We start from the raw sequence: 25697 nt of genomic DNA, 5'->3' as shown, positions 1-25697 counted from the left end.
CTTCCTTAAGCACTATTTTATGTTGAAATTTCTCCATTTTCCCTACAGTGCCCCCAAACACTTTTGGGTAGTTCTTCTTCCATCTGTTCATGTCCGGCCATTCCTCCTGTTCTGTGAGCAGAATTTGTTCCTTCCCTCCTGGGTCGAGTTTTATGCCTAGGTCGCCCTGGTCTAACCATCCTAGGACGGAGGGTCCTTTCTCGGCCACATATAGTTTGCACCACGCTGATCGGCCTCTGAACTCGAACAGTAGACGTCGGAAGCCTAGCATGGGAATGCGATCCCCATTATAGGTAACTGGTCGTATGTCTAATTTCTCCAGATCAGGGCCCAATTTGGTTTGGAACTTTTCTTCCCACACTGCTCTCTGTATAATGGTGAATGGGGATCCGGTGTCTGCCACTACTGAAATGGTGATGCCGCCCATGGACATCTCTAGGACTGGTTTGGTTGATCTCTTGTCGTCTACGCTCAATACCTGATCGTATATACATAAGACGGTGACCACTTCTTCCTCTGTGGCTTCCTCCAGGTCTTCTTCGCTTTGGTCAACATATTTCACCACTCCTTTCTGTTGTTTCTTCCGACACACCTTCTCGTAGTGACCTATGATACCGCAGTGCAGGCATTTGGCTCGGAATGCCGGGCAACGTCTGTCGTGGGCTTCGTGGGACCAACTTCCACACCTGTAGCACGGTTTCTTGTTCTCACTGTTCGCTTGTTTCCCTTGCCATCTGCTAGTCCCTTTGGCTATGGGTTGTTTGTTATTCTGGTCCTTGCGGTGATCTTCCTCCTGTATCCTGTTCACCATGGTTGGGGTGACCGCCTCTTTTTTGGTAGCATTAGCGCACCTCTTCACGAGTTCTGCCCTCTTCACTATGACCAGTACTTCTTTGAGTGTGGTGTCCCCACTCGCCCACAGCTTGTCTTGTACGTTTGCACTAGTGGTGTGCATGACCACCTGGTCTTTTATGAATTAGTCTTCCCACAGTGCGTACTTACACTGGGCTGCTAGCTTTCTCAACGCTGCTACATACTCTTCGATGGTTTCCCCCACCTTTTGTTTCCTTTGCTGGAAGTTATATCTATCCACTGAAACACAAATGGTGGGGCGGTATCGCTCATCTAGGTCCTCCACTGCATGCGCATACACATCGTCGTCTGTGTCTTCTCTCTTCTTTGGTACTAGACTCTTGTATATTCTCTGTCCTTCTGGGCCCAGATTTAGTAGCAGTATGCGTTTTTTTCTCTGAGGAGTGAATTTCTCTTCATTTTCGTCCTCCAGGACCCCTATGAAATTGTCTATATATTCCTTCCAGTCCTCCCATTTCATCAGTGGGTCTCCGGGTTTCGGTAGGAATTGCACGGGTGCAATCGCATACCCTGCCGGGGTACTCATCTTCACTTCCTTGGCGTTCGTTCCGTCGGTGGCTTTGCTCGGGGGGCTGCCTGGGGTGTTGTTGTTGTTCCCTGTGTGCTTGATTCTCTGGGGGCTCTTGTTACTAGACCCCACTTCCTCCTCTTTGGTAGCCAGCGCAGCGCTCCCTGTACGTGGTTATGTGTGAAGGTGGCACGTGTGCTCTTGGCCGTTTGTGGATAGCGTCGTCCCTGTGGCCTATATGCAGCTCGTGTGCTGTACTGTGGCACTGCCACGCTCCTCGGTTGCTCCGTACCTCGGATCGTCCAACGTGGTTGACTAGGACGTTTTCCGTGACTCCACCGCTCCAGGCAGGCCTGTCTGGTGTTCCGTTTTGGGCCTGGTGACCTGCTTGCGTGTCTTCCTTCGCCTCGTGGGGGCCACGTGGGGTGTTGCCCTCTCCTGTGCTCCCGCGTCGGTCTGGTCTCTGTCCCGACCTCGTCGCCACTGTAATGTCGCTCAGTAATCACTCGAGGCACGTTGTAGATTTACCGCTATATTTATTTAGCATACAATTGTAATAGTACCGAGGAGCGCCGGCCGGCACTCTGCTCTCTGGGATGCTCGGCGCGCTAATGCCTGCGCGCGCACCCCGGCGCCAACATGGCCGCCTGCGTCACGTCAACGTGACGTGACAACAACTAGACCGCTACACAAATCAATGAAATCTTTTAAAACAGTTGTGTACAAACTAAATGGGCAAAAACAGCCTCGGTTAGCTTGTCGTCAGGCGGAAGAGCGGTGAAAACTAACTGATTTAAATCGGAAGGGCCCATCATGTATGTTCAGATACCCGTCTCAGACATGTAGCATGGGCCGGGAAGCACAGCTGACCCGTGGTTGCCCGCGGGGAACCCCTCGCGGCAGTGAGAGCGGGAACGAGATCGCGAGGCAAAGCAGCGCTGGGATTGGGTGCGACATTTAAATTTGAAAGTCGCCCAATTGGATACCGGGGCCCCTAGGGATAAAAGAAGGGACATGGGTCCCCTCCAAACCCTTCTCTGTTTTGCACTGACCTCGCCGTTTACATAGCGCCAGTTGCATTACACGAGGACACATTCATTTTTTACTGAGAATATTTTGGGATGCTTCATACCCCCTGTGGTTACTCAAAAGAAGGTGACTCTGCGGTTGTGTGTATCCATCAGAAATACCTACAACTCCAACCTGTCAACACAATAAAACACCAACAGTAGGATACCTCACAACAGCTTTCGCTTAAAGTTAATCTGCTATATCTTTAGCTTAAAACCCAGACTAGCCTATTCGTTATGGATTTGTACTTAAGTATTTGAATGTATTTCGAATATAAATTAATCAATGAACATTATTAGCATATTAGGCAACATACAGAGATGTAACCACTTGATGGTATCAAGAGAAAAATGTGACAACGTTTCAGTGGGAAATATTCAATCTACTTCAATAACTGCCATTTTGAAAATGAACATTTCTGTCAAAAGATGTAAAGGAAGCGTTAAAAATAAATGTGCCATTATTTCTTTTTTATCAGCACAGTTTACACTGCGGGTTTCAGACACATTCATGAACACTCACAAATCAAGAATGTGAGTACAGAATCTCTCTGCTATAGAACAAACATCGGTCAAAGAAGTAATGATAAGGCCGAGTTTGCAGCAGCTGAAGCGAAAATAAATGAAAATAATAAATAAATCATTGGGGTAAAATAATGCACACCGTGAAAAGGATGGCCTAGTACACATCAAAACATTTCCAGCAGGTTGTTTTGAGATAATTACGTCCATAAAGTTATTTTCCTCCCAAGTATACAAAACTTGTAGCGCCCCCCCCCCCATCCAAGCGCCTTGAGACCCTCACGGGTATGTAGTGCGCTCTACAAAATGTTTGATTGATTGGCTGTAAGGCAACATTTTATGACCTAATTACGACTGAAACATCATATCGGCTCACAGCAGGTTAGCAGTTACATAGGAAATTGTGCACAGCACGTCCTTTAGGTCTCTCTCCCAATGGAAAACAGCTCCCTCAACAATTTCGACCCTGTCAGGGCTACTGCAGAGAATTGGCTTTTCGGCAACGCCAGGGCCCACCATCCCCACAGAAGGATCCCCAGTCCTTTCAATGTTTGAGATCAAGCAGACAACGCCCAGGCCATCAGGGGCAGCACACTTCCCAGTCCAACCACCCCACCCCCTCCCCTGGCAGCAGCCATCAAGCTGCTTTAGTTTGCCCCTAGTGGCACATGGCCACAATGTGGGAGGCAGGATCATACATTTCCTCCATGGGTGGCAACGGTTGATAACAGGCAGGTCGGTCCTGCAGATCGTTCAACTGGACTCTGTGCTGCCACTCCTTTTAGACCCACTGCGGCGCTCATCTCCATCAGAGCATCTTCTGGGGAGCACCTCTTGCTCAAGAAGTTCTGGCTCTTTTAGTCAAAGGAGCCATAGTGTGTCCCGGCCCCAGATATCGGGTCTGGCTATTATTCCTGTTATTTCCTTACGCTGTAGAAGGGCCAAGTCCTTAGTTCGACTTTACATCTACTCCCTCTGAAAGCCATTAGAAGGACAAATTCAAGTTGCTCCCACTGGCCCAGATTCTGCTTGCCCTGGAACTAGGTGACTGGATGGTAACTATGGACCTGCAGGATGTCTACTTTCATGTACCCCTCATGCAGTCGTACAGAAACTACTTGTGTTTCAGGGTGGGCCAGGAGAACTTTCAATTTGCCATGCTCCCATTTGGATTCACCAGTGCCCCTTGGGTGATTACAAAAGTGATTACAGTGGCCACGGCTCACCTTTGGATGTTGGGGATCCCAAGTTTTCTCCTACCTCGATCACTGGTTGTTGAAGGCAGACTCGCCACCGTCAGTAAAAGACTAGCTCCATTTGACAGCAAACATCCTAACAATGTTAGGATTCACTATCAACATGCCAAAGTTAGACCTGTGTCCTTTTCAGAAGCTCACTTTCATTGGAGTCGTCCTCAATTCGATGCAGTTTTGCCCTTCCCTCCACCACAAGTCCAGGACATTTGATCTATGATTCCGATGTTTAATTCTTGGTCATGGGTCTTGAGGAGTGGCTCTGAGGCTTCTGGGCCTTTTGGCATCCTGCTTGACGACCAAGCAGGTGGCATATGCTGGGTGTGCTTGTGGAACCTGAAGTCTCAGTGGGCCCAACATCAGGGAAACCTGTCAGACTCCACCCATCTGTACCTCAATCTGTTGAAGTTGTGGGCCATTCTCCTGGTGTGGAACATCCTCATACTGCCATGTGGTACTGTAACAAGCAGGACGATGTGGTGTCAAGGGTTCTATGCCAGGAAGTATTTTGCCTCTAGAGTTGGCTGGAGTGATAGAGCATCTCCCTGGCCATGAAACACCTTGTGGTATCTTTGAATGACAGGGCAGATAAACTCGGCTGTTGTCGCCTGGCGAATAACGAATGACGGTTACATTAGGAGATGGCAGAGGGTATCTTCCTGAAATAGGAAAAACCCTGGCTAGATCTCCACACCACTACTGAGCACTTTTGCGTACTGGAGTTTCCAAGAAGTTTCTCTCTCAGAGATGCTTTCCGGGATAGATTGAAGCACAGGACTCCTGTACGCTTTTCTGCCATGGTCTCTCCTGTCAGAGTTCTGAAGAAGATCAGGAACAACTTGACCCAAGTCACCGTAGTGGCTCCAGACGGGGTAAGGAGTGTGTGGTATCCGGAACGTCTGGCTAGGAGCATCTGCCCTCTGCTCAGGCTGTCATTTCGGGAGGATTACCTGTCGCAGCAACAAGACAGGGTCCTGTACCCAAATGTGCTCAATATGCACGTCCAGAAGTGGAGATTTAGCAGCAGCACTTGACTGCATTTGATCTTCCTCCGAAATTGTGGATGTCATCTTGGCTGCCAGGTGTCCCTCTAGTAAGTCTGTTTGCACTGAGCATTGGGACAAATTTGTAGCCAGGTGTGGCACCGAAAACAGCGATCCACTACAAACCAGATTGTCAGATATCTTATTTACTTGGAATCTGGCCAGGTAAGGACTTGGAACGGGCACCATTAAAGGTTGCTTATTGGCCTTCTTACATTTACTAGCCTTCATTGTTGAAATCGCCTGTTGTGTTGAGATTTCTAGAAGGTTTCGCTCATTTTTTTCCCCCCAATCCCTTTCTGATGCCACAGAGCAGACCCCCCAAGATATCAAGAGTTGCAAAACAAATTGCAAAATCATCACATTTGTAAGAATCCAGTGATTTTTTCAAAGTGCCTGCAAAATTTGTGTAAAAAAATAAAAACGAACCTTGGGGTTCACTATCTCTTTACTCTCCGCTGCCGCTGAGCCAGTAAAGGGAGGGTGAGCAACAAGTTAGCAGGCAGCGATGTGTTAATTTCCTCCGTTGCCTGCCTTTGACATGCACAGAGCCCCCTTCAGTGCAATTAGTCTGCAGCATGCTCTCACACATTTCGGTGTGCCCCATGTGGACTCTGCAAGATGGATAGTCATCTGCATAAAGATCTGCTATGCTCTAGCCAAGAAACATCCTCCAGATGGATTGAAGGCCCTCTCCAACAGAGCTAAGGCTGCATCCATTGCACAGGCACACAGAGTGGCGATCTTGGACATCTAGCAGGCCCGCCTTGGACATCAGTAAAAACATTCACAAATCATTATTGCCTTGACAGCCAGGTCCAAAGAGAAGGGCATTTTGCCCGCTCAGTCCTTCAGGACTTTTAGGCCTAAGCCATTACACAGACCCCATGACCTTGGGAGGTACTCCTTTGATATCTAGTGTAAAGGTGAGGAATCTGTGTCCTCCCATCTCCAGTTCTGTCGAATGGTCTCCCTTTACCCTCTAAAAAAGGTCCCAGTCTAGACATCTGCACTCTAGGAGTCTTGATTATTGTTGGGCTGTGTCAGATGGCACAGACAGTCACAAAAGAAATAGACATCCGTGCACAAAGGGTGGCGCTTACATGCAGCCTCACTGTCACTTTCAGAGCAGAACTACGCCAATGCAGAGCTGCAGGACACCACCTAGTGGCATACAGGAGCACTGCTGTTAAATTTTCCTGATCCAGTCTGGCACTTGTGGAAATTCTAAAAGAGAAGAATCTGCGGGTATCAAGAGTATCAACCAGAAACCGCATTAGCGAAGGTAAATAACTTGTTCTTTTAACTGTACCGCTGTGGTGAGAACGCTATAAGTGTTCCGTTTCGTACCCATAACCGGATGGGTGTTGGTGGGCAGAGGGGGTAGTGGGACTTGGCCCGCTTCATGTTTGCAACATATATGAAGGATGCCTATTGTATTGAGGTTTACAAAAGGACTGATGTGAGCATTGGGAGAGAGAGCAAGAAAATGAGGAGAAAAAATAGAGGAGAAAAGAGACAAAAAAGGATACATGCATGCACAAGGTTGTTCTTTCCTTTGTGCAGGACTTTAAGATGTACATCCCACCCTAATAAATCATGTTTGCCTTTCTCCCCGAAACGTGTATGTGTGGCTCACCAATTTCCTCTGTCAATAGACCAGTTTTGCCCCACCTGAGCAAAACCTCCTGAACCTGGGTTATGGCCATCTCACCTGGCATAATAGCACCTCAGAGGCAAGTCCACATCAAAACTGAGCTAGTGCAATGTGGACAATGGGCAGGATGATCAAAAGTGTCTAGTAACAGTGAGTAAATGCTCCGCTTTAATTCATTGGGCCCTCAGAATTTTGGATGTTAAAGACACTCTGGGTAGGTCTAGCAGCATGCCTTGGTCACAAAAGGTGTATAACTACTGCCCCCTTCAAAAACACTGGATTTACTTTTTTGCCACTAGTACACCTAGGAGGCATGCACCCGAATAAAGGATCGGGAGGCAAGGACCAGAAGAGTAAACTCCTGGGTTGCTATTTTCCCCTCTGGGTGGGCCTGGCTGGGAAGCCACCTTGCAGCTTGATCTGAAAGTGAAAAGGGAGATCTAACTGCATACCAGGAGAGTGACCTGATCCCACGGATGAAAGCACAAAGCCCAGGTGATTGGAGGAAATGTCATGAAGACAGCTCAATGGAGTGTCTAGGAGCCACAAGGTCATCACAACCAAGTCGTACAAGAGAAGCAAAAAGGACAAGTGGCTTTAGGTACTGCTCCAATGCCTTCAGGACTCAAGACGTGTGTGGCAGCATCGTTCCGGACACGTCCTGTGCCTCTACCTACTATTTCTACTCCCTAGAGGGACCATGAGACAGTCTGAATTCACACTCCTAACCCAGGACCTGGTGCAACAAGTTGGAAGAGATTGTGCTGATTCCAAAACCCTTTACACCATCATTCTAGCTCTCACAAGTTGTTTGAAGTAAATCTTCTCTTCCTCTGTTCTGAGTAAGGGCTAATGGGAACCCATAGCAAAGGAAAAATTTCCTATAATTTAAAAAGAACAGCTCCTGTCTAATTAGAGGTGGGTGCTCCAAACAGAAATGAACAAGTTCTGGCCATTTGAACATCTAAACATCAGTGTGTTGTTTAGATGGTGTATCAACAAATAGACAGGAGGAGTGCAGGCCTTCATTAGTTATGGGAGAGCCATCAGGTACTGGTACCAGTATTAGGAGGTGGAGGTGGGAGGGGGGGGGGGGGGGGAAAGAGGTTGAGGCTGGGACTTTTGTGTTGGCTGTTTAGTGAGAAAATTAAGTCTTTTGAAGGAAAACCACCCCAGCGGACCATGCAGACAACCTTGGCATCATACTCGAGTCTTCACTGACCATGAAACGCCAGAGCAACGCAGTGCCCTCCACTTGCTTCAACACCCTCCACATACTTCACAAGACCTAAAAATGGATCTTCCCTGATGCCAGGAAGACCGTCACCCATGCACTCATCACCAGCAGACTGGACTACAGAATCACCCTCTATGCCGGAATCAACAAATAACTCCTCCGCAAACTCCAGACCGTCCAGAACGCTGCAGCCAGACTTATCCTGGACATTCCACGACATGATCACATCACCCAACACCTCCGAGACCTCCACTGGCTCCCAGTTGAAAGAAGAATAACCTTTAAACTGCTCATGCAAGCCTACAAAACCCTCCATAACATCGGACCCCAATACCTCAATGAACAAATCTCCTTCGACGCCCCCACGACAAACCTCCGCTCTGCCTACCTCGTCCTAGCCACGGTCCCCCACATCCACAGGACCAGAGTAGGTGGGAGATCCTTCTCCTACCTGGCAGCCAAGTCCTGGAACGAACTCCCCCTCCGCATCGGACGAAGGCCGACACTGCACCAATTCAGAAAGGACCTCAAGACCTGGCTCTTCGAATGACCTACGGAGCTGCTGGCACCCCCACTTCCACCCCTCCACCCCCAGTGTCTGGAGACCTTCACGGGTTAGTAGTGCGCTTTAAAACCCCGGATTAAACCAAACAGGGAATGAAGGCATGAGGTAGAAATTTCATGGGTAGGTTGTTTGAAGAAATGCAGGAAACAAATTACAAGGGGCGAGACATGGGAAGACTGATTGAAAATCTTCATGATAATTTCCCACGACACACTGTTGAAAAAGGTTGGTGGGTGGTCAGCTAGGAAAATTATATAATAAATAGTTTAGGAACTGTAAATCCTCCCCAGTGACAAGATGTTATTTTCCTATAAAGCACTTATCAGTAGCCCAACTACCCACAACTATGAGCTGCCTACTTTCCTACAGAGCTGAAGGTAAGGCTTTCATTTGCCCTTGGTCTCTTCTGGGATGGGGACTTGTTCCTGGGAGGCTTGTGCTAGTCTATTTATACTGTCCATAGGAACACTGGGACTATTTTGCCCACTGATAGAGACTTGCAAATTATATACTTAGAGAAGGAGCTTCGGAATACCCGTATGAGCATAGGCCATCCAAGTCATGAAGCTCCCAAGCATTTACAAAAGTGGTCCAGACGGTTTCTTGAAAAGACCGATGAGGAGCTCCTAAAAGTCTAGCGGTGCGTTCATAAATTTCTGTCTCCTTGGTAGAAGCCGACACTAGCACTTAGCGTGTTGGCACTAGAAAAGTGTTGTTCTGTCAGCATCTGAGAGAAATGCAAGTGTTGAGAGTCTGACTCCTATTTAAAAGGACTAGACAATTCAAAAATCAGCAAAATGCTAAATTGCAGTATAAAACTGAAGAGCATGACTTTGTTTTCATAGATCTAATGAGGACTCCGAATTAAAGATGACAAACTTTTACCCAGTTCAGGAGCACCCGTTTCTGCTTGGAGAATGTTCCTCTCCATAAAGACACAGCAGCAGGATACTGCTGAGAATATCCTATCTGAGGCTCTGGAACCATTTCTAGACTCCGCCTTTAACCAGAACATATTATGCAGCAATGTGCTCAAAAAAAACTTAATCTTGAAAAACAAAAAAGAGGAACCCAGTGTGTGGAACCAGCAGCCCCATATCCTGCTACTGTCTCAGAATGTCACTTTTCCTGCCTCCTCTTTTTTCTTCACTTTACCCAGCTCCATCAAGGGATCCCATCGAGCTGATCCAGGGTTACAGAAACCACTTCAGGCATTGACCTGCAACCTGTATTTCTGAGATGAACTGACCTCCAACATAGCTTCTAAAACCTAAAGAAACTTTTTTTCAGCCGAGCCACGCCTCCACCAAGAGGGAAAAAGTAGACAATGTGAGGCAAGTCTGTCCATTGATCCGGGCCTCACTGAAATATCCCCAGAGTTCCCTAGATTTTTAGAAATGTTTCAATATCCTACATATCAAAGTGGGCATCATGATGAAAACTAGAACGATGGCCAAATTAACTTCATAAAAGGGAAATGTATGATTTGATTTTATTTCTCAACCTCTGTTCCCCTGATCTTTTGGCAGTATGTAGGTACTTCACTAGTTCTATCACCGCTGGTTGTGTAAGGGTCAGTTCCCCTATAGAGCTCCTTGTCCACGGGGCAAGGTGAGCGTCAAGTCTCTCTGCCGTGCTAGATGCTGCAGATGCAGTGTAGGTGTTTTTGAAGACTCCGCTCCTCCAGATCATGCGCAAGGGAGAGGAAATCACCTGGAACCTCCCAGAGGCAGGGATGTTAGCAGAACAACTCTACCCTCTGCAGTGAATTAGGGGGTTAGCTGATAGAGAAGACACCATTGCACATTTGGAAGGCTCTCCCCATGACCAGAGAGTGCCATGCAGAAGCTGCCACTTCCTCCATGCAGTGTTGGGGATGGGATATTCGAGAAGGGATACGGTGACAAGATGACATACCGCCTCCAGGTCTGTGTAGGACTAATTTAACACATGGGCTGGGGTGGCTAGAGTCTGCCATTTGCAACTTCCCACAAGCCTCCACGTCCTGCCATGTCAGCTGGTGATCAGATGGAGATCATATGGTGAAGGCCAGGCACCTTTGGCATCTAAATCCATCTGAACACCAAAAGAACGAAGAACAAGAACTGTGCATCGCTCACAGGCCAGCTAGGCCGCAATGTTATGTACCTAGGGATGGCAGGAGAGAACGTTCAGCCCTTAAGGACCATTTGCATCCTGCCTCTAAAGACAGATTACTATAACCCAAAGTCCTGGGCATGCTGAGGTATAAGGAGTTTTGGGACATAAACTCCCTCTGCTACTTCTTATTTAGCCTGGGAAACATAGCAGAGATCGCATGCAGAGGCTCTGAACGAGCCCCAACAAACTATGGTGCTTTCCTAGCATTGGCCATGAGGGGCTGGCAGGTAGGAGATCTGGTGAAATGTGGTTCTCTCTATAGCAATAACCTGCAGTCTAGCAGGGAGGGCCCTGACAGGCTGTGTTAAGTCCTTATTCTCTGGCTAGTTGCGCCCTATAGAAAGAGAAAAACAAATGGGGCAGGTGCCTGGAAGCCATCAATGACACCCTAGTTCAGGGGATGTGAACTGCATACCACTGACACTGCAGGAATGTGGCAGATACATACTCTGAGGTCAACGCAACATCCAATGGATTGAGGTTTTCTTGCCTTTTAAGGGAGGCTGGAAAGATCAGACAGACACACTGAAGACAGGAGGGACATTAGGACCCCTCTATCGGGGTATCACAAATCAGAAGGTAGTTATTGAGAGGGAAGCGCAAGGAGAGAAGACATGCAGCCAGGCTTCTTTTTAGTACAGGGCTTCTCTCGACCTGCTGCCCCCTGCTGTAGGGTGTCGAAGGAAAGACAAACCCTGCTCAGCCTACAGTGGGAAACCTCTCACAGCTGACCCCTTTAGCTGGGAGTGCCACGTGTTGCCATTTGACACAAGGCCCTTTACCCTATATTGTGAAGCTTATTACATGCAGTAGTCATGTATTTTAGGTGTTCGTGTGTTACAATAATTTGCTTATTTGTACTGTCTCCCTGGACTTTGTCAAAACATTATATGTATATGAAACAGACCACTTCTGTTGTAGCCTATACGAGTAAAATTCTCGTCACACTTTCTCATGTCTAAATTATCACGACGATCGTGGGAAAGCAGAAATCTCTTCACAAGGCTCAGGCTGTGCTATTCGGTTGACGAGCACAAGAGCACCTGAAAACTGCTATATTTTTGGGTATTGATTTTTTTCTCTTTACTGTTAGTATTATGTCTTTTGATTTATGCACCCCCAGAATTGGAGTTTAACCAGTTGTACCTGTGCTACCGTGAGAGAACTCATTAGGAAGCTCTTGTGCTGCCTTTGAAAAGCTGGATGATATATTTTTTCATTCTTAAAATTGTCCTAAATTTACCCATGGGCATTAGAGTGTTTTACACGAGAACCAGATTACATTACACATTTTTTAGGCACCGGGAGTTTCCGTGATTCACCGGAGCACAGGATGCTGAGCAGAGGGCGGGACTCGAACCTGCGTCCCCATTTCCAAAGCCGGCAGCTATTGCTGTTAGGCCACATTACCTCCCTGGATGATGATGACGCTGTGAGAGCTCAACTAAGGCATGCAAAGTATCTAGCCTCTCCGACACTCCTATGGGCGTCTCCAATGTTACTTTAAATCCCCGATTCTTTACAGAAGTGCAGAATCCGAATGTATGCACTGGTTATACAACGGAAAGCCAAAGAACAAAGAGTGCTGAATCAATGCCAGATTTTCAGGACAACTACCCTATTTCAATATTTTCCATTAAAGCTCTGTGGATGTATATTTTTTTAACGGGAATTTCATTGAAAATGTGGAAAATATTCAGCCCTTCTAGACCCTCGGTGGACACCTTTTATATGACACATTTACAGATAAATATATATTTTTTTAAAGCATCAATCAGGTGACTTACAATGAAAAATTATTTGGTCAAAAGTGGAGTACATGAATTGCATTCGATTTACTTTATGCAGCGCCTTCTCTCCAGTTAGCTGACCTCAACAAACAATAGAACTTGAAAAAAAGTTAAGGGACTCGTCCGTGCAAACCCCTTTCAACGTAGCACGGCAGGGTAAACTTCAGTCATCAAAAGGTGCTCCTTCGCGGTTCCCTCGACTCAAATACGTGTTTAGTATATTCGCGGGTCATATCAGGAGAGGATTTACTGGGGTGGGGCTAGCCTGTGATGACGGTGATGTCCGCTTTAGTTATTATGAGATTACACAGTGATTGCAGCAGCAAAACCCGTTTTAATTGGTATCCACATTTTGTATATTTGTATGACTTTTTTTGGATTGGTTGAAAGATAGGTGCGGTCTCGAGCAGAGAACTAAGAGGGTGGGAGGCCCTTTTCGTGAAAGGCAAACGTGCATAGAGAAAACCGGTTTTACGATCTTCGCATATCCACCGTGACTTTTAGGCTCTGGTTAGCATTTATTTTGTGGAAAGCGAGTTGACTGATTCAGTAAAGAAATAGTGGATGCAAAAATCTCAGCAGCTGAAACTCGAACCCTTCGAGGACTAGATTGCAGCCCCCCCCCCCCCCCTTCTAACAGCAGATATCCCATCAGTCCGAAGGCAGTGGCTCAGTTTGTATTGCTTCAATATCTAGGGCTCCTCGACCACTCATGAGCAGGTGATAAATAGGGGTCTGCCTTTCTCGACAATAAATTTCACTTAATCCGGCAACTAGTCCACAAAGTTGTCAGTTTTAACACCAAAGAGGACAAAGAACAACTCAAACACCATCACTCAGCCAGGCGAGAGAAACACCGATCAGACCAGGGCTTGAAAAGAGGGGGATCCAGCCGAATCCCTAATCTGGCAAGTACCCCGAGCTGTATTCGGGCAGGCCCCAGAGAAATTTGCTGTGTCCTGGTGCAATCTGCTATCACCAGGACACAATCAGCAGTTTCTACACTATGCTTTGTGTTCAGGGCAGCAACCTGCAGGGGATCATAGTCTCCAATTTTCAGTGCCAATTGGGCCCAATATAATGCCTCACTTAAAGGTCCAAAAGGGGGTGGTGATGGACGGAATGGCATGGGGAGCAAAGAAATGATGGATTTAGGCCCAGATCTCTGTACTGGGGTGAATGTATGACATTGTTCTGCATTCTGTCCATCAACTGTGTTTTTGCATTTGTCACCCCGAGTGGGACGGGTATGCTCAGACGTGAGTCCCGTGCTCTCCATGCCACTGGAATCAAACTATCCTGGCTGAAGAGGGGTGAAACCCCGAAGCCGGTCCTAGGATGCTTGTTTCCAGTCCAGGGAGGACCTGGCTTGGCAGTTCGGGCTGGACTGTACCCATGAGGCACAGGGTCAAGACTGATTTGCATATGGCTGGGTTCAAACTGGAACGGCACGGTGAGCAAAAAAACAATGGATTTAGGCCCAGATCTCTGTACTGGGGTGAATGTATGACATTGTTCTGCATTCTGTCCATCAACTGTGTTTTTGCATTTGTCACTTAAAGGTCCATCAACAATCCTTTTATTGGAGTCTGATTCTGGGTCGGAACTCGCTGGAGAAGAACACCTTCATGCCAGTGGCATCACAAATGCTAAAAAGAGACCAACTAATTAGAAGCCAAATTGTTGACTTTTGTAAGCCCTTTATATGTGAGACATGCACACGGCATAAGAATGTCCAATGTATCGGTCTCTAAAAAAACTACACTAATAGCCCTTTACTTAGCACTTACGAAGTGCTAATTACAACCCACAGCTACCATTTTAGCAACCTTACAATAATGAGGATGGGAAGAAAAGCAGCAATGTTCTAAAATGTTGCCTTGCAATTAGAATACCATTCTTTGATGCCGGTTCATAACTCACCGAGCTTATATTACAAGGACTGCAACTTGTGATCTGCAGGTAACACAATAACCTCTGCAACAAAAGCAGTAAGCAGCTGTGAGCAAGTACATATCTGTGACCTGCATGTTAAACACTATGCTTTCATGGACCCGCATTAACCCTCTATACTATTTTATGGGGAGTCACATTTGGGTCTGGACTGCATACATATCTCTCCAGCAAATGCATGAACCACCAGAATGATCCTACTTATGCCCTGGGACTTGCTGGGCACAGAGATCTCAACAGCAGGTGTCTGAACCCTGTAAAGAATTTTAAAGTACCGTTGATTTGTGATTTAAGAAATAAGCTGGATCACATTTGTCCTGGTTGCCAATTTCTTTGAGGGAGTATCTTTAAAAATAAGAAACTTCTAAGATGACAGTTAGGCTCCGCCCCTCACAACTCAACTCCTCAGGAATCCACCCCCATTTCAGCTGCCACTCTCAACCCCCAATTTATGGGAGCCAGGAGTAGTGTATTTCCATTTCCAGCACTGGATCCAACAACCATTTTAAAAAAAAGTTAAAAAAAAAAAAAACACAGGTTTACTGGGCTACTCCACTGCGGAGGAGGCATCGGAACTACTATTCAAATATTGGTCGAACTTCAAATTAAAATAAATAAAAAAGGTACCTGTGTAAATATGTCCAACCCAAGACCTCGCGAGTCCACAACAATCAATGTGATTATCGTCTGCAGAGCCAAGGCAATGAATGTGTTCACTCCAAACACAAGGGCGTACCGCTCCATGCTCAAACTTGCAGCAATTTGAAATCTACAGACGAAAGAAATTAGTTTCGTTTATCCAACAAACGGATTCGTCATTCAACGTCTTTCGACCAAATGAAACATACCACAAATTAATGAAGAAAAATTTACCTGTACAGAGATTTGCGTTTTAAGAAGACTAGAAACCCTTTTCTGCTATGTGGCGATTAGCTTAACACATGTTTTAAATAAAACTAAACAGACTTGAGAAGATTTAGGGCTTCAGTACTTTACTGCACAACTGAAATCTTACATTCGTCGGCTACATTTAACGTATAGGCTCCGAGGACTACCTCTTGGAACGTTCATTTTATTTTTATTTTAAATCACTTACTGTTTTCACAGCTCAAGCGAGAAAAAAGTAAAACCGCAGGAATATAAAACTGATCAAATCCAAAAATAATGCATTCCTAAAATATTTTCAGAATTTTTGCCTCAAACCAAGCAACCAAGGTAAATCTTGCTAGTTTAACAGACAAAATATTAACTATTTATGACCGGGCACATCATGAACTGAATTGTGTTAGTGCTTGAATGAAAGGACCTATTGTCCCAGCGCAGTGGTGCTCATGTTTTTGATCGCAGTTGAAATAAAGGATAGCTCAGTCCTGACGGATTCTCATCTATTACCTGCGAGATACATTCAGATCTTTACATTAAGTGCTCAGGTCACAAAGTGATTTTATCTCCTCCCTCTTTCCACTTATCTACCACATGGATTTGGGGTTTGCAGAACCTTATGTCACTGCTTATTCACTGATGTTCTCTTATGAGTTTTATGATATTCCTTCTGCTGGTACATAGCAGGTCAGGTGCTTTGGTGGAATGTTTACAAATCACAGGAGAAAGGTTTGTAGTCGACGCCCTTACTTCAGTTGAAGCGGCAATGGATAAAGGGAAAACTATTCCTGTTTTTTAGTGGTGCTACAACAGAGGGTGGCGGAGCAATAATGGGAACTGTAAAAAAAAAACAAAAAAAACAAAGAAATGAAAAGTACTAAATACTTACGTTGCTATCGTGATGAGAAGCATATAAATGCTTCTGAAAACAACATAACATGCGTAGCACACCCAAATGTTGCGAACAGTGTCCATGACGTACACTGCTGCAGCGATAATAAATGCGAACACCGCCAATGCCAGCTCTCCCCAGGTTGACCAGGTTAGTTTGATGTACCCCACAGCAAACACAGCAACAGCTCCTAAAAATAACAAAAAAGAAAACATTGGTAAAACAGATTTAGTACTCACTCCCAATATCACACTGTAGTTACTTGGATCACCAAATGGTGACAATTTAAATTACTTCCATTGTTGTTCAGTAGAGGCTCTGGTAGGCAAGCTTCTCTTCCCCACATTGATATGCAACTACACGAGAAACTACCATATTTGTGCAGGAGTGAGCATAGACACAGGGTGTGCTCTATGAGGAATGTAGCAATCGGAGATGTAATAGGCCCCCCCTTAAGGTTATTGTAGCATGGATTAGCAAATTTGATGGCTCAAGAAATGGCAACCTTATCACTGTTAGAAATGGGATTTTTGGTAGGCTAGGGCATGTGCCAAAGCCAGGTAGAAACCATCACTCCAGTCAGGATAAGGGAGTTACACTCCTAAAATACCCCCTGCCCACCCCCTTGGTAGCTTGGCACGAGCAGTCAGGCTTATCTTGGAGGCAGTGTGTAAAGCATCTGCACCTAACCAACAGTAATACAGTGTAAGCACTACAAAAGGACACCACACCAGTTTAGAAAAATATCCAATATTTTTATATACTTAAGACAAGACCAAAAACAATAAGAACCCACAATACAGTACAAAAGTCTTTAGTTATCAAAATATGCTTGAAAAACAGTTCCTTGATGTTGATAGCTCCGTCCGGGGCTACCACGGCGTTGTGAGCAAACAAATCCAAACAGTTCTGGCTGACCGCGGCGTCGCGGGCCAGCTACGGTGTCGGGAAGACCCACAAACAGTACCTTTTAGAAATGCAGGGCGTCGGCGACCTCTCGTTGAGCTTCCAGAAGCATGGCGTCTGCAGGCGTCGGTTCCGGAGGTCGATGCAGGAGTCGTCGGGGGGGGCCCTGGAAGTCACACACGTTGCAGATCGAACTCCTCTCGGTTGAAGTCAGGAGCACCGACGTCGACAGGCGTCGGGTGCTGCAGTGCAAAGTGCGGCGCGCGTTGCCCTCAGGTCGCGGTGCGAGCAGGCGCTCTGTGGCGGCATCAGATGGCGTCGTTGGTGAAAAGTGAATGCGGTGCTAGTCGGGGTGCTGGCAGGTCGAGGTGCACACAGCGTCGCCGTCGTTGCTGAAGCGCTGTTGTCTGGAGTCGATGGCGCCAGCAGGACAAGGCTGCGGTGCAGGATGAGGGCGGTGCGTCGTGTAACTTTACTAGCGGTGCCCCCGAACCACGGTGCAAGCAGCGGCATAGATTTTGGCGTGGAGCATAGTCATCGGGGATACCAAGGCGTCATTGTGAGGCGAGGCAGTGCAGTGCCCACAGATCGCTGCAGTCCCCTCTGCGGTGCCTTCAGGACTCAGTCAGCAGCAGCATCGTCATGTTGCTTTTTCTTCTGTTGCAACACAAAACACACAGTCCCCAGTGCTGAGGGCAGAAGAACTTGAAGTCTTTGCTGTTCCTGAGAATTCTTTAACAAGGGGCAGTCCAGTCCTTTCACTGATCAAGACAGAAGCAGCCACGGCAGGCCAACACAGCAAAGCACACAGCAAAGTGGTAGTTCCTCCTCAGTTTCTCCAGCTCTTCTTCATGGCAGTCTTCTTGGTCCAAAAGAGTTCTGAAGTTCAGGGGCCTGGGCACCGGGCCCCAATATTTATATCCCAAAATCCTTTGATCTCTTAGGAAGAGAGTGTCTGTGTCCAGCGAGAACCAGTTCTGCCTTCTCTGGTGTGACTTCCTGGCAGGAGTTGGAGACGGCATGGTCAGAGGCAGACCAGGCCCTTTGAGATGCAAGGAAATCTCCTCCCCCTTCCCCAATTGCAGTCCAGGTCTATTCAGCCCTTTCCTGACCCACCTAGACTATCTGGAGCCACTCCTGCTCCCCAGCTTTCTGTCATCCAAAACCCAGACAGGTCATCCACATTCCAGCAGAGGAGTGCAGGATGACTGAGCAAGAAAATACCTACTTTCAAAATGTGGTATTTTCAAACACAGAATGTAAAAATCACCTTCATTAAAAAAGGGGGCATCTTTAGATTCTTAGTTCAGGCATACTAAACTTTATTTTCCTACCTAATTCCCCCGGCCAGTTATGTTTATAAGATGTTATAAACTAACTCCCTATTACGTCCTATGGGGGAACAGGTAGCCTTGCAATAGTGAAAAACGAAATTGGCCGTAATCCGCTATCAGGACATGCCACACACACACAAGGGCATGTCCTACCTTTCACATACACTGCACCCGGCCCACAGGGATACCTTAGGCCTACCTTAGGGGTGGCTGACATGTAAGAAAAGGGAAGGTGAGGGACCGGCAAGTGTGTACACTGGCGAAGTCGACATGACAGTTACAAACTGAGCGCAGACTCCGCAATGGCGGGTCTGAGTTACCTTTTCAGAGCTACTCACGTGGGTGGCACAATCCGTGCTGCAGGCCCAGTAGTAGCATTGGATTCACAGGCCCTGGCATACTCAGTACACTTTACTAGGGACTAACAAGTAAATCAAATATCCAATCATGGAAACACCACTCCATAACACAATTTACCATAGGAGCACTTGCACTTTACCACTGATCAGCAGTGAGAAAAGTGCGCAGAAACACTACGCCAGCAAAAAAAGAGTCAAAACCGGGAGGTCAGAAAGTAAAAACTCAGGGGAAACACGCCAAAAGGTGCCAAGTCTAACAATCACATATAATTGTGATTTTTGCTGCAATTTTGCAGCACTGTCTTGTGTTAAAATATATTACTTTAGAATACTTTTCATCCCCAAAAAAGTAACCACGAGAGATGTGCATATTTCTTTTACTTTCACAGGTGCCTGAGTTTAGGAAAAAAAAAAACCTGTAAAATACGATAACCTATTTTTTAACGCTTTACCCTTAAAGGTCTCAGATTGAAAACTGGGGTATTGCTTTGACAATTGAATTAGTTCCCTATTTCTCATACCGCACCCCCTCACGTACTGTCATAGAAAACAAATTGTGCAGATAATGTACTCTTGATGCAGCTAACCATTCATTGAGCTGATGCCTAGAATATGCAAAGGTGAGGCTGTGCAAACACGTACATTTCAAAGCTAAAGAAACATGTTTTTTTGGGTCTCCTCATTGAATTTCAAGGAAATGATTGTTACGTATAATCTTGAGCCTTTGTGCGTTTTGTTTAGAGGTGGTGATATATTTCGCTCTGCCGGCGGAGTTTTGGCCACTCTGCTTTATGCCTGTAACGTGAAGTTCCAGCCAAATTCTGCCAACTGCTGCATGGCAAGGATTCATCTCACGTGCAGCTTACCAAAAGTAAGTTGGCGTCCCCTAGTGCGATTTTCCATCGCAAGGAGGACACCCAGCAAGATTTCTCCTACGCGGGCGATCATGGGAGGTTGCGGCAGTTTGCAGTCAGAAAGCTGCTACTTGAGTAATACACCTACTTAAGTGGCAGCAAAATCACCCTGAAAAGCTGCGCCCTCTGGCTCGCTGCTTTTTGTGCTGATTTTTCAGCGCAGCACGAGCTCTCAGCACTAAATCACAGATCAAGTAGCAAGACATGCCTAATTCCACCTGTTCCCGAAGTCCGCAGAGTTAAAATATGTGAGTAACGCCCAGGTCTAGTTTTGTCCTGGAAAGTAAAGTCAATGACGCCTTTTCTCCAGCTGAAAAGCAGCATTACGTTCCAGGAACTGAAGTTTCAAGTGCCAAGCCAGCAAATATATGAATAGTAAACACAATCAAACAGCAGACGTTCCAAAGGGTATTTTTTCCTGAAATTGACCCCTTCATTCTGGGCAACGTCCCCTCACCCAGTTCCTTCTTCCCCATGATATATTGGAAACATCCCTCATTTAAATAAAATTGTGCTCACTCAAATGTATTTCCAACTATATGCATCAGTTATTTGCACATTCTGTGATGTGTACGCCTACTCACTACTCTATTAACTTTGGAAGGGTTAGTTTTCTTTGTAGTGGAGGCTGATAACTTTTAAAGTGGTGGGGCGGAAAGTTAAATACATACATACCTATAAGCAGAATGTACCTCTGCAACATGATTTTTTTCTGTAGCATATTACTAAAGTAACTGGAAAGTCGTAATTCTTAACTTAAATCGACATTCAGATGCAGTTTTGCTCCTGAGAGCAAATCCCTCACCTCGCGACCTGCCTGGATATTATGATGTATTTTCGGATCCCAGGGAACATAAGGTCCAAGCAACCCAGCAAATTCAAGTACTGCTCTCATGCATCTTCTAATACTAAACAGCATAGCTAGGATTGACTGGGGCATGCAAACACCATGCTCCATAAACTACTGATGGGGCCGTGTCTCTGTTCACGCAGCTTGATGGCAGCCTTGAATGGGGAAACCTGAACTGGGCATGTCAGGCTGGCCACAGCAAAAACCCCGGCCAATCGGACACACGCTGTTGAGTTAATCCCAGCTACAGCTAGTCGTCCTACCCACCTACTGCATGCTGTGAGAGAGAGAGAGAGTTTTGTAGCCCGCACCATAATGAAGGAAAGTATTTATATTGGTAAAAAATAATGAGCCTGGGTGGTAGTGGCTTACACTAGGGAGTCAATGCCCCTTTGCTCCTACGCATGAGCCGTGCCAGAGTCTTTGCGAGAGAAAAGTGGACACGGAACTCAATGAGTCACAATGGCGTATAATAAGGGAGTGTATAGGAGGGCACCAACAAATGTCACCTCCGTAACATATACAAATACATCAGGCCCCCTAAAAGCAGAGTTCGTAGAACATTACACTGTGGGGAGGGGGGTGGCAGGGATTGGAAAATATGGTAGCTTTCTGACAGTCCTGTGCTCTGACCCACCTCTGATAATTATGGTGGTTATGTTGTAACACTTAAAGGAAGGGACCTTGTTAAATCCTCTCCTGCTTGCTAAACAAACTTGAATGCTAATGCTTGTTTGCAATGCATGCACGGCATCCCATGCGAAGTGCATCAGCGCGCTGCATGGGATGCTTTTGCATCTCATGCAGACACCCCAGTGGTCATTTTGTTTTAATGAGAAAAACCCATTCAAAGATGGCCACTGGTCTATCATGATCATTCACTTGCATGGGGGACCGTTTTGAACCTTTAAAAAAAAAAAAAAAAATTTAAGAAAAAGAATTCAGCCCTGTCAAGTACCATGCATCAGGGGTTAGACTAACGCATTTTAGTGCTGGTGTCCGCATCACCACACTAAAATGCATTAGTCATGCAATTATAGCACCCAGGGGCCACCCTCAGCGCTGGGATACCGCAGCAATGCATTTAAAGGAAGGACTGCACTGTGCTGCCCAGCGGCATGCTCTGTTGTCACAACTGTGGCCTCCTGAATTTCAATTTACTCTTATTCACTAGATTACATTAACGTATGCACCGCGCTGTGGCCAGTCCCATTTACAAGGCAGTTGAAGTCAAGCCCCTCACCCAGTAGTGTGAGCGTACCACGTGGTCTCTGTAAATGGAGGAGCAGGTGCTTAAAAACATAATCCGGGCCTGCCGCAGAGTGGGCTCTGGCCCTACGCGTGTATGCAGGGGCAGCACCTTGCATGTTGCTGTTTTACCAATTGCAACAAGGCCTCTGCCCCATGGCCGAGACAGCAGACAGGCCTTGGGCGGCAGGTTTGATGTTTTTTTTATGTACCCGCTGTTGCCAAAGTAGCCCCTCGTCTACGCATGGCCGTAGGATGAGGTTGTGCTGGCTAGCACGGAGGCTGGAAGGATGTTTGGAAACTCCTGCAGTATCTGTACTGCCTGCCTCAGCAGCCCTCGCTCTCCAGCAAGTGGATTACCATTACCCAGGCACTCTGGCCAGATTAAACATATTCACCTGCCTCCACGTGGGGGCACATACTTGTACTGATGCAGGGCGTTTCAGAAACACCTTTAGAGTCAGGCTCTGCCTGCCTTAGCAGCTGCTCCCTGCCCCCATGCCGATTGACACCCCCCCTTTTCCAGGCCCCAGCCCATTTGAAAATAATGCGACGGCCTGGTTCATTTAGGCGGTCTACAGCGCACTGAACATAGTTACACCACCTGCAGTGAGCAATGGCATTGAGGACACAGTCTGGAGACACTCATAAGTGTGTATACCAGCACTTGTGCTCAACCCTGAATTGGTGTTCCGTCTCTGTTGGCATTAAGTCTTGTGGCAGAATAGTCATGTAAAGAGAAAGATATTGTGATGCACACATGAATTGGGATCCACGTCGGTATGCTATTGTAGTAAGAGGTGTAATGGTCCTACTATGGGCTGAACCACTATCTGGCGTGTTGTACTTTGAGGCAGAGATCATGGTTGCCACATTTCCCGGGGGAAAATATTGGTGATATGTTCATATTTCAAGATTCTGCAAATTACCGGCCATGCTACTTAAATAAAACTACACATTTTTAAAAAGCTTTCTTCTTATATTACTCTTAAAGTATGTACAAATAAGGGGGGAAAATACTGGCCTTTGACGATCTATAAATGTTTGTACCAGCCAGGACATTGGGGAGTAGTAGGTTAGTAAGCTTTCATTTCAGGTGTTTTGCAGCAGTTTCAAGGTATTTATAGAGCTTCTCATTGCTCAAAAGGGTGCAATTTCTGATATCTATTGCTTTTCATGCATTTACTTGGTTTTACCCGCGACAAAGTGTCACTCTAAGCATCACACATTTAGCAGTTGAATGTCAATCATAGTACACTAAATCCATGGAAATGTCACAGATCAGCAATCTATACACTTGGCAGCTAAGAGAATTAAAAAATGGCTCCCAGAGCATTCCCCCTTTTAAGTCCTTAGGACACATGCATGTATGTTCGTAATGCACCACAGTCCTTCAGCCTTTTTTTTGCAAGTTTAATGTATCACGTTCAAAGATGGCTAAAGTCAATTTTTTTGAGCTGTGAATTACTTTTTGCAAATGTATGTGCAGGGGTGCAAAAACGAAAGGAGCAAGCCCTCCAGCACCAGAGTGCAACAGAAGAAAAATAAAAAGTAGGAAGTGGGTGGAGTATAGGGAGGAGCAGTGGGGGATTGGGCAAAAAAGCAAGTGAATAAGGGTGATAGCAACAGAGGGGCTGGAGTTACGAAAAGCAACAGCAGCGGGGAGGGTGGCAGAGCAATTGAGGATCTGGTACAATGTATGAGGGGAAGGAATTGGTGGGGGGGGGGGGGGAGAAAAAAAAAAAGAAAAAAAAAAAAAAGAGGAGGTGGGAGGTAAAGTACCAGAGATCTGGTGGGGGATGTAAAGCAAAGGAAGAGCAGAGAGGTGGAAGAGAAACAGAAGTATGGGTGGAAGTAACATGCTCAGCACAGACCGGGACTAAAATATAAAACAAAACGAAGAAACAGAGAAGACAGGAAAATCACATGCACTAAAATGGAGTACTGAAATAAGAAAATAGTTCCCAACTGTTTTGACCTGGCACCATTGGCGTGGGTCTCCCTTCCATTTTTAGGTCGAGGACTACCGGTCTGCCGAAAGGCAGAACCGGAAGTCGGAGATTTAATGACTTGGAGAAGAGGGGCTTGATCCAGCCCCTCTTCTCCCCTGTTCTCCATTGGCTGGCCTCGTAAATGCTGGCCAGCCACTGGAGAAGAGGTCAGTCACTCCGATCAGGCCCCGTCCTTTTCGGATCGGGCGCGTGGTTTTTGCGAAAAGTCTCAGGGAGGAGACAACAGCAAAACACGCCCCTGAATCCGAAAACGACGCTGCCTTTCTCCGAGGCATTTCTGCTCTGCCTCGGAGAAAGGCGGTGGTGTGTGCTTGCTCTTGTTTCTGCTCTCCTCGCTGCTCCCCCTTACATACCCCCACTTCCCATTGTCCCTTTCCTTCTCCCACGAGGGCTCCACTTCGTTTTCTGCCAGCTGTCCTTGTGCGACTGCCCCCCCCCCCAACCTACCTCGTGACTCCCCTTCTCTGAACCCGTAATTCATGGTATACCCGCTGTGCACTGATGCCGCCCCCCACCAAAAGAAGCCACGTTCTGAGGCTGCCACATATGCCTCCCCTTTGTTCTGTTCGAATCCTCCTCGCTTCCTGGTGCGCCTCTGTGCCCTCCCCCTCACTCCTGGGCTCGGTCTTCTTTGTTTACGAGTCAGACGCTGGATGGTTTCCCCACTTCCCATTGTCCCTTTCCTTCTCCCACGAGGGCTCCACTTCGTTTTCTTCCAGCTGTCCCTGTGCGACTGCCCCCCCCCCCAACCTACCTCGTGACTCCCCTTCTCTGAACCCGTAATTCATGGTATACCCGCTGTGCACTGATGCCGCCCCCCACCAAAAGAAGCCACGTTCTGAGGCTGCCACACATGCCTCCCCTTTGTTCTGTTCGAATCCTCCTCGCTTCCTGGTGCGCCTCTGTGCCCTCCCCCTCACTCCTGGGCTCGGGCTTCTTTGTTTACGAGTCAGACGCTGCATGGTTTGTGGGGGATCAGACCTGCTCTAGAGCTTCTAAGAATTTTGACGGCAGTTTCTTATTTGAGTAAACACCTTCCTCCCTCCCGATCACCCCTACCCCTCTACAGCCTCATACTCATATCACTTCTCAGTTTCTCTTTCTCTTAATTGCTTTCTACTGCTCTTTGTGCCTCGCTCTTTTGTTTAGCCACCGAGTCTCACTGCGTTTCTCCCTCCTTTGTTCTTTTTCGCTGTCGTACTTTACTTTGTCTCTCTTATTTTTTCTATCACGTGCTCCTTCTTTATCCATCTTTCTGTTTTCATCCATGCTCCTTTGTCTCTATTTTGCTCTATCTATTTCACTTTCACTTGCTCTCGCTTGCTCTCTCTCACCTTGCTGTATCTTGTTTATCTCTTTCTCTGCATATTTCTCCCTTTTTCATTCTTTCTCACTCTATCGCAGTATCACACAGCTTTAGGAGCCATAGCTATGTGGCACCCACCCTCTGCACTGAAACGTGCCGCTGGTGAGCGCAGCCTAATTTTTAAATTGCCAGTGCCAGGAAGCAAACTATGATGGAAGTTTGTTCAGATACAGCGGATCGGGTGCCAAAAAGCATTATGAGCCACAGTGAACGAGTCCTGTGCAGAGTGCTGCTGCAGCGCACTACACACGCTGTTTCTTCTTCCCTGTCCTGTCTGTCTCTGAGGCGCATGCCTGCACACTA

The 25697-nt window shown here is 46.7% G+C and overlaps 1 protein-coding gene across 1 annotated transcript in view; it reads right to left on the bottom strand.

Moving 5' to 3' along the window:
- The window catches only part of SLC19A2 (solute carrier family 19 member 2), a 78551-nt gene that overhangs the window by 5185 nt on the left and 47669 nt on the right, over positions 1-25697 (bottom strand). Inside the window, exons 4-5 of the mRNA XM_085622984.1 lie at positions 16403-16595; positions 15259-15400 (exon numbers count right to left, since the gene is read on the bottom strand). Coding sequence (XP_085479110.1) covers positions 15259-15400; positions 16403-16595 — 335 coding nt within the window. The remainder of the gene's footprint in view (positions 1-15258; positions 15401-16402; positions 16596-25697) is intronic.

The sequence above is a fragment of the Triturus cristatus genome, chromosome 8, assembly GCF_964204655.1.
Source record: "Triturus cristatus chromosome 8, aTriCri1.1, whole genome shotgun sequence".
Lineage (NCBI taxonomy): Eukaryota > Metazoa > Chordata > Amphibia > Caudata > Salamandridae > Triturus > Triturus cristatus.
The sequence above is the reverse complement of the archived record's forward strand: the minus strand, read 5'-3'. Positions and strand labels throughout refer to the sequence as shown.